The 10,159-nt window shown below is 39.0% G+C and overlaps 1 protein-coding gene across 1 annotated transcript; it reads left to right on the top strand.

Annotated features, from left to right (window-relative positions):
• The first annotated feature begins 9,140 nt into the window (after nucleotides 1-9,140).
• On the top strand, nucleotides 9,141-9,656 carry LOC145114079 (uncharacterized). The gene has a single exon (XM_079050087.1). It carries the CDS (start codon nucleotides 9,141-9,143, stop codon nucleotides 9,654-9,656), a length of 516 nt encoding a protein of 171 aa, XP_078906213.1.
• Nucleotides 9,657-10,159: the final 503 nt, after the last annotated feature.

Genomic DNA, 10,159 nt, shown 5'->3' on the forward strand with positions numbered 1-10,159 from the left:
ATCCAATACGCTCTGCCAGGGTTCCCTTGATATCTGCTGACCATGCTCAAAGCGAAGGCCACATCAGGGCGAGTACAAGTCATAGCATACATGATTGAGCCAACTGCGGAAGCGTATGGTACTCGACTCATCTCTGCTATCTCCACTTCAGTACTCGGACTCTGAGTCTTACTCAGCTTGGCATTACTCTGGATTGGTAACTCCCCTTTCTTTGAATTCTCCATAGTAAAACGTTTTAGTACCTTGTCCAAGTAAGTATTCTGACTAAGTCCTATTAGTCTCTTACTTCTGTATCTCACTATCCTTATTCCCAGAATATAGGAAGCCTCTCCGAGGTCCTTCATAGCGAAGCACTTCCCAAGCCAGGACTTAACCTCCTGTAATGTCGGGATGTCGTTTCCTATGAGTAGTATGTCGTCGACATATAATACGAGAAAGCTTACTACACTCCCACTGGCTTTGACATATACACACTACTCATCTTCGCTTCGCACAAAACCAAACTCTTTGACCTTCTCGTCAAAACAAAGATTCCATCTGCAAGACGCTTGCTTAAGTCCATAAATGGACTTCTCAAGCTTACACACTCTATTGGGATGCTTCGCATTGACAAAACCCTGTGGCTGAGCCATGTAAACCTCCTCAGCCAACTTCCTATTAAGGAAAGCGGTTTTGACATCCATCTGTCATATTTCATAGTCATGAAATGCAGAAATGGCCAGCATCACCCTGATAGACTTTATCTTCGCAACTGGTGAAAAGGTTTCGTCGTAGTCAACTCCAGGAGTTTGAGTGAAACCCTTCGCAACTAATCGCTCCTTATAAGTATGCACGTTCCCATCCACGTCAGTCTTCTTCTTGAAGATCCACTTGCACCCGACCGTCTTACGACCTGGTACATTGTCAACCAAATTCCAAACTTGGTTGTCATACATGGATTGGATCTCGCTATCCATAGCCTCTTTCTATTTCGCAGACTCCGGGCCTGCCATGGCTTCCTTATAATTGTTAGGTTCGTCCATATTCACTAGTGTACTATCACTAATGAGCGTATCCCCTTCCATAGTGATATGAAAACCATAAAACTGGGGTGGAACACTAACTCTTTCGGAACGTCTAAGAGGTAAGGACTCGTCAATCGGTTCAACCGGAGTTTCCTCCTCGGGTTGAGCGCCAATGTTAGAGGTTCCTTCATCGCTCAACTCTTGAAGCTCTTCAAGATCAATTTGCCTCCCACTGTCTCCTTGGCTTATGAGTTCTCGCTCTTGGAAAACCCCTCTCCTCGCAACGAAGACAACATTGTCACTCGATCTGTAGAAGAGATATCCAAAGGATTTTTGTGGGTAGCCGATGAAAATACATCGCTCACTACGAGGTTCAAGCTGGTCGTGAGTTTCCCGTCTTACGAAAACCTCGCAACCCCAAACCTTGATATGTGCTAACGAGGGAGCCTTCCCTGTCCACATCTCATGAGGTGTTTTGGCAACCTTCTTCGTAGGTACTAAGTTAAGGATATGGGCGGCAGTCTCTAAGGAATACCCCCAGAATGAGATAGGTAGTGAAGCACGACTCATCATGGAACGAACCATGTCTAGCAATGTTCGATTACGCCTCTCAGCTACACCATTCAATCGTGGTGTCCTAGGTGGCGTCAATTGTGAAACTATTCCACATTCCTTGAGGTAGTCGTGGAACTCAAGACTTTGGTACTCTCCACCTAGATCAGATCGAAGCATCTTGATTTTCCTGCCAACTGATTATCTACTTCTTGTTTAAACACTTTGAACTTTTTCAAATGTTTCTGACTTGTGCTTGATTAAGTAGATATACCCATATCTGCTATAATCATCTGTAAAAGTCACATAGAAGCGATTTGCATCCCTTGTGGTGGATCTAAAGGGCCCACATACATCTGTATGTATGAGATCCAATAAACCCTCACCCCTCGCACAAGTGCCAGTGAAGGGTGACTTGGTCATCTTTCCAAGTAAACAAGATTCGCACACGTCATCGTCCCTAAGGTCGAATGACTCCAACACTCCATCCTTTTCGAGTTGGGCTATGCCTTTCTTGTTGACATGTCCAAGACGACAATGCCACAAGCATGATTTATCCATACTATTGGAAGAATCCACACACAACACATCATTTCCTAAGTTGTCTACAACCATCACAGTTTCATATATTCCATTACAAGGCAATGATTCAAAATATAAAACATTATCAAAATAAGCATAAATAGAACCCTTTTCATTATCAAATGAATATCTAAAACCTTGTTTATATAAACCATGAAATGAAATGATGTTTCTAGCCATATCTGGCGAATAGCAACAATTATTCAAATTCAAATCTAAACCATTACTAAGCACTAAGGAATATACTCCAATCTTGGTCACATGCGACGATCTTCTGTTTCCCATGATCAGATTCATCCTTCTAGGCTCCACATCCCTATTTCTTTTTAGTCCCTGCAAATCAGAACATATGTGATAACCACATTCTATATCAAGAACCCAAGAAGTAGCATGTGATAAACTATTAGATTTAATTGTGTAAATACCTGCGAAAGATGGCTTGATCTTCCCATCCTTGATGGCTTGCAGATACTATGGGCAGCTTCTCTTCCAATGTCCTATCTTGTAGCAGTGGTGGCATTCTGCCTCCTTAGGGTTAGAGTTGGGTTTAGCATAACCAACTTTGGTTCCACTAGAAGAGGTGCCATCTTGGGACTTTCCCTAGTGGTGGCCCCTTGAAGAGGCCTTCCTCTTCTTACCCTTCCCTTGCCCTATTGCCAAGACAGGGGCAGCAGCTGGAGTAGGAGGTGATGCAACAGTTTTATCCTTGAGGTTGCTCTCAGCAGTCCTCAACAAGCCCTGAAGCTTGCTCAAGGAGACCTCTTCCTTGTTCATGTGGTAGGTCATGCGGAACTGGCTATAGCAGGAAGGCAATGAGTGAAGGATGATGTCAATTGCTAGCTCTTCATCGAAGTTCACATTCAACTTCAGCAGGCGATCAACATATCTCTGCATCTTTTGCAGATGGGCGGTAAGGGACTCTCCACTACCCATTTTGGTAGTGATCATCGAAGTGATGATCTCATACCTCTCTTGCCTAGCACTCTGGTGGTAGCGTTCCAGCAGATCCTGATGCATCTCATTGGGGTACTTGTCCTCATAGGTATTTTGGAGTTCAGTAGTCATAGTCGCGAGCATGATGCAATGGACTTTCGTGGCATCACGCTCGTGGGCCTCGTAGGCCACGATCTCATCGGCAGTAGTAGTTTCGATATCAATCTCCTTTAGCTTCTCGTCGAGGACATATTCTTTGTCCTCGTAGAGAGTGACCATGCGAATGTTGCGGATCCAATTACTAAAATTGGTCCCATCGAAGATCACTTTCCCACACAAGTTCATGAGTGAGAATGAACCAGAGGAGTTTGACCCAGAAGCATTGTTGTTTGCGTTTGACATCTGAAAAGGAAAAAGAACAAAGTTGATTAGAAATGAATTTCCCCAATTAATCACCCAAATGAGAAATTAGGGCTAGGAACCAACAACATTATTTACAAATTAGAAAAGGGATGCCGTAATCTAACAAGTAAATAATTTGAAGGCAAGTGAATGTCGATTCACTAATTCTCCACCATGAAAAACGAAAAAGATATTAGGTTTTAAATGTATTGAAAAACTCCTAGATCTTTTGAGATACATTGAACTTTTCAATGGCATGTATAAATCTCGATATGTCCCTCTCGTTTGTGAGTGGGATGCCGAGGATCACAAAGTGGGTGTGAATAACCATGCAAATGTACATGGCGCCCTCATTGTTACAGTCACCTATTCGATGTGCCGGTTAACCACACACGCTCCATCGAACTATGACAAACAATGAGTCACCCCTTGCTACCTTTGCTTAGAAACCAATTAATGTGCCGGTTAACCACACGCGCTCCATTAACGTCTTAGCAAGGGTACAAAGTGTAATTTCATGGGATTGCATCAAATTCACTTTTTCCTAAAGTAACTAAGATTGGGAATTTTATGAAAACATTTTAGTTACTTTATATAGATTCATTATACTTTTAATGAGGAAAGGTTTGCCCGATCCTACCCGTTCGGCTAACGACCCTCCACCAATCAAGGAAGCGGTGGGTGAGAATGGACACCCATTAAACAGCCATTTTATAGGCCATAACCTTATACCCCCCTTATAGATCGGCTTCGTGAATGAGGCCTACTAACGGTAAGACTAGCATTTAAGTTATACATATATATTAATCTTATAATACTATAAGTATAGGGTTGAATTTTAAAACTTGTAAAATTCTAAGGTTTGAAATTTAAATAATTTCAATTAAACTTTTAATCACAAAATTTAAATTTCAAAACTTGAGGACAAGTTTTGAACTTTTCAAAACATAAAGGATCAAATAACAAATAATATAAATCAACCAATTAATTTAATGATTATCTAGATTTGACCTAGTCAATATTACTTGCAAGACAATTTACCAATTAATTCAAATAATCAATTATTATCAAATAAGGAAATTATTATTTAATCAAATGGTAATAATCTTTTGTTTTGACAAGGATATAGTCAGACATATGATAAAATTCAGATTTTATGGTCCCAAAACAATTTAGGCAAGTATCCTCAAGAAAAACAGCAAGAAATCCCGAAAATCTATCTGGCAGACGATCCGACTCGCCGAGCCCCATTATGGACTTGCCGAGTTCATCCTACTCGCCGAGTCCACAATGGGACTCGCCGAGTCTGTCAGTCAGTAGCACAAAAAACGATTTTTCAAGTGCAAGAACAATCAAACAATGCATCAATTCAATATAAATCAACCTGGCTCTGATACCACTGATGGGTTTGAGCCATAAGAACTTTCCTATGTGCACATGCAAACCCTAATACTTGGATCTAGGTTTCTCTAATTGAACATGCAATGTATCCAAGGCTTACAATGCTAGATCTAGTGAATACAATTGAATCATAACATGTAAAATCAGATCTAGAAGAATACCTTAAGTTGCTTGCTTGAATCTTCTTGTTCTTGGAGCTTAGAGTCACAATTGTCACTCCTCTAATGGCTTACAAACACCAACTAGCAAGAGGATGATTTGGAGAGAGAGAAGAAGTGTGGATATCGGCTCTAGGGTTCCCAAAGAAGCAAGGATGGCCGATTTCCCCAACCCTTAGGGTCTATTTATACTATGAGCTACTAGGGTTACTTCCTTAACCCTAACTGAATAACTTAGGCCCTAAGCAATCCAAGGATCCTTCTAGATTAAGGCTTGGACGAATTCAAGGTGTCCATAACCCTAAATTCGGCCACCCTTATATCTATAAGGATTCATAGCCCAAATACACAACTATCACACATTTGACAGTTTCAGCCCCTTTATTCAATTAATCTCTTTTAGTCACCAAATTAATTCCTAATTAATTTATGACTAATATTAATTAAATAACATTATTATTCCTTTAATATATTATTCTCATAATATATTAATATAATAATATCTCTTCTCTCTTTAAATCACCCTGTCAAGTTGCTATGGTGAAGGCAACCCAAAAGGACCATGCACACAACCGGGTCAAGTACATACCAAATATAGTTACGGGCTTAGACACTAATCCAACACCAACATGATATGGGCATATTTAGTAATAAAAATCACGCATTATCTTAATACTCTATGTTAATTTTATCTCAAATAATGGAAAAATGATGCTTAATTATGTTAAAATTTCATTTTCAGTAATAAAGATATGCTCGGGCGAAAAAGGAATCAGAACTAGCAATTGGAACCTTGGAGATTGGATTTTGAAGAAAAAAGGCTTAAATGAAGAGGAACTCGACGAGTTAGGCCATCAACTCGACGAGTTGGCTGGAAGATTCCCGATACAAGGCTGCCTTACCGTATAGGCGTTTTAAATGAAAAACTCAGCGAGTTTGTCAATAAAACTCAACGAGTTGGAGCTGAATTTTTGAATATATATATATATATATATATATATATATATATATATATATATATAGATTGTTTATTCCCGAACCCTAATTTATGTTGGAGCTTTGGACGACTTTTGGAGGCTAGAGAGCAGCTGAGAAGCTTTGGTTTTCGAATTTCAACTAGAAGCTTGGATTTAAAGAGATCAAAGGCAAAACACTATTACTTTTCTCTAAATCTTTGTTTTGAATCATGTTTATTACATTAGATTTCGAGTTTATGATGTTATTTGCTGTAGTTATGAGCTAAAAACTTCATACTTCTATTTAGAGTAGAGAAACTTATGAATATGGTTTGATTGAGTTGCTTGGATCAATTAGATTTGGTTAGTTGTCTTGTCAAGCTTGTAAGAAGATCCTTGTATGTTAATGATAATTATTTTCTGTTAATAACTAAGTAATTGAGTTGCATGAACATCTTCTTGATTGCTTGAATCTTATAGTTTTGTGAAAACAAGATTGTATGCCTAGTATTAGTGAACATGAACCTAGGGTTAACTAGAAAATAAGTAAGTTAATGTGTGAGCATATGTGATGACCAACCTCATATGAGTTAATTGAACCAACCAATTTGATTAAATATATTACAAGTCTTGCTTGATTCGAACTGAACACTATGAAACCTGTTAGTTTAATCAACTGTCCATTGTTTGAATTAACTTGTTTGCTAAAGGATTAGTAATAGTGAACATGAACCTAATCACATTAGAAATAGGTAACCAATGACATATTAATACATTGCACTTACCACGAAATCAACCATAGGAATAAGTGAATCGAATATAAATGGAAGTCTCTTTAATTTGATTGAATCTAGTTGTCTTTTGTTCCTCTTTTAGTTGTTAATTGCCTTTTTGTTTAAGTGTTTAAGAAGTTATTTACGTTTCTAGTATTGTAAAACTAGAGAAACCCCCCCCCCCCCCGTTTAATTAATTGCTTTATTTAGATAATATTAGTATTAATTTTAATTGTTACCGCTCCCTATGTTAGATACCCTACCTGCTTAAACTAAACTGCTATCGATAGGTACACTGCCTACGTGTGTTTGTTTTTTATTTGAATTTCTTAAGATTAAAACTAGTACATTCCATACACATCAAGTTTTTGGCGTCGTTGTTGGGGAACGGTTCTAATAGTTAATTTTATTTGCTAGTAGTATCAATCCTTTGTGTGAGATTTATCTTTCATAAAGTTATTAGTTTTTCTGTTTTAATTTTCATTTTTGATTTGTCTGATGTTGCGTTGAACTCGCCGAGTCCATTACTGAACTCGACGAGTTGGTCGCGTTTTCGGTTTCATTTTTACTTCGTTTTTGTTCGTTTTACGCTTGTTTTTCTGTTTTGTTTTAGGAGTTTATGACCAGAAGTTCTAGCTCTACAGTAGTACCACCCACTGAAGATCCGGAATCGACTATTCGCAAAAAGAAGGACAAGGCAATCGGAGAATCAAGCAGTTTTGACAAGAAGATAGAAGATCTCGAGCCAGAAACACCCGAATTTAAAGAAGAAAGTGAGACTGAACCAGAAGAAGAGATGGTCAACATTTCAGACATACCCATGGGCGAATACAAAAGAAGGATGTGTGACAATACCGGGCTAGGACTCGTGCAACCTGCGATTCCAGCAACTACAAACTTTGAGGTGAAAGGTCACAAACTCTCCCAACTAAAGGACATCCTATTCTACGGGAAGGATCACGAAGACGCATACAAGCATATCGACGAGGTCAATGACATAGCCTACTACTTCAACATCCCTAATGTGCCTCGCGAGACTGTTCTACTTCGTATGCTACCGGTTACGTTTAAGGGACCCGTAAAAGATTGGCTAAAATGACTCCCTCCAGGATCCATCACAACATGGCAAAAGATGTGTGAATAGTTCATTGATCAATTCTGTCCTCCCTCAAAAATAGCAAAGTTGAAGAAATCCATTGCAAACTTCGAATAACAAGGAGGTGAATCACTCTATGAGTCGTGGGAAAGATACAAAGGCTTGTTGAGGAACTGGCCTCAAAATGACCTAAACATTCAGCAAGAAGTCTCTATATTCTATGATGGAGTGAATGTGACAACCAGGTAGCTCCTTGACTCCCAAGGACCACTCACGAAGAAGGCACCCACAGTTATAAAAGAATTGATTGAAGAATTCTCCAAGCACTCAAGAGAATATCATAACCCAAGGCACGACTCAACACGAGGGGTGGTGAATTCAGTTTCTGATGACATGGCGGCAGTAATGGCTAAGTTAAAGAGCATAGAGCGTAGGATGACAAAGATGGACCAATCCATCCACACCATCTGAGTGGGATGTGACAATTGTAGTGGGCCCCACCTTACTAAAGATTGTGACCTTGACGAGAACGGGAATCGGAAAGCACAAGTTTGTTATTCGAGTTGCGATAGGTTTGATGACGATTGGAGGAAACCAAAAAAGGAATCGCTACCATATGATGAGTATAAGAAGGCCAAGGAGGAAAATTATAGGCAAAAGGCGAGAGGGTTCTATCAAAAGGAAGATTCGGTGCAAGAGAATAGGACGGATTTTGAAGCCATGCTTGCACGTTTTTTTAGTGCATTCGAGAAAAGACATGATGAAGTCGATGCTGCTATAAGGGAGCAACAAAATATGATGAAAGAGCACCAAATTATGATGAAAGATCAACAAGCTCTACTTCGGAATCAGCAGGCCTCAATCCTTAACATAGAGAAGCAAATCGAGCAGCTAGCGAAACAATTTAACGAAAGAACACCGGGCGGACTTCCTAGCAACATCGAGAAGAAACCGAGAATAGCTCATATTAATGCAATAACAAAAAATGAGAAAATTTTCAATCCTATGACTCCAATCCAGAATGAAGATCTAAGTGTGTTGCAGAAAAAAAGAGAAGAAACCCAAAAATCGCAAATAGAGGAAAAAACGTGACTAATTCAAAAACCGAACTCGACGAGTTGTGCACCTGATGAAAAAAATAATCCTCCCTTAAAACCATACCAGCCTCCCTTGCCATTCCCAGGTCGAGCCATATAAAATAAAAAAATGAATAGAATAAGAAGTTTTTAGAGCACATAAAGGCCCTCCATGTTAACATCCCATTCGTTGAAGCAATAGCACAAATGCCCAAATATGCAAGATTCCTTAAAGAACTCCTTACAAATATGAAGAAGATGGAGGATGTCTTAGAGATAGTGTTGAATGAAATTTGTTCAGCCGCTATGATGAATGAACTACCAGAAAAGATGGGAGATCCAGGTAGCATAACTTTGTCGTGCCATTTTGGAAATTTAACTACTACTTTCGCATTGGAAGATTCAGGGGCTAGTGTAAACCTCATGCCACACTCATTCTTCAAGAAGTTAAACCTTCCAGAACCAAAGCTCATCCATATGGCAATCCACCTAGCTAACAAGACAATAACCTATCCAAGGGGAATTTGCAAGGATCTTCTAGTTAAGGTGGATAAGTTGGTATTTCCTGCTGATTTCATAGTCTTAGATATGGGAGAAGATCATAAAGTCCCAATTATTCTTGGAACACCATTTTTAAACACCGCATGTGCTATAGTGGATGTGCGAGAATCAAAACTCACTCTTCGAGTGGGAGATGATTCGGTCACCTTTGGAGTCGATTAAGAGATGAAGCATTTAAGGTCTAGTGAAGATAAGCTTTCCTTGTTGGATTTGGATAATGAATTGTTAGAAAAAGATCTAGCACTTTGGCATGAAAACAATTCAAAGGAATTCACACTCTCTTCAGAAGAAGACTTTGATGCCTAAAGAGACTTACAAGAATTGGAGAAACTACTTGAGGAATGTGAAGGTGATGAAGATATAAGCAGTTTTGAAGATACAAACTCGACATGTTTTGACAAACATTTGCAATATATTGAAGCAAATCAAGACAACAAGAAGGAGATTTTGAAGAAACAAGAGAATATCAAGGCTTGGAATGACAAGAAGAATAATAAACCTTACATTGACTTACACATGATTGATCAGAAAGTGGAAGAAATCAAGCCAACAAAAGTAAAGAGAACCAAGCCTCACGCCCTAGTGTATACCACCTTTAAAGTCTTCACTTTTAAACCACCCAATTTCCAAGTATATGAAGAAAGTGAGACAGAATCTGTAATCTC

This window comes from Lactuca virosa, chromosome 5, assembly GCF_052849685.1.
Source record: "Lactuca virosa cultivar CGN04683 chromosome 5, Lactuca_virosa_CGN04683_v6, whole genome shotgun sequence".
NCBI lineage: Eukaryota > Viridiplantae > Streptophyta > Magnoliopsida > Asterales > Asteraceae > Lactuca > Lactuca virosa.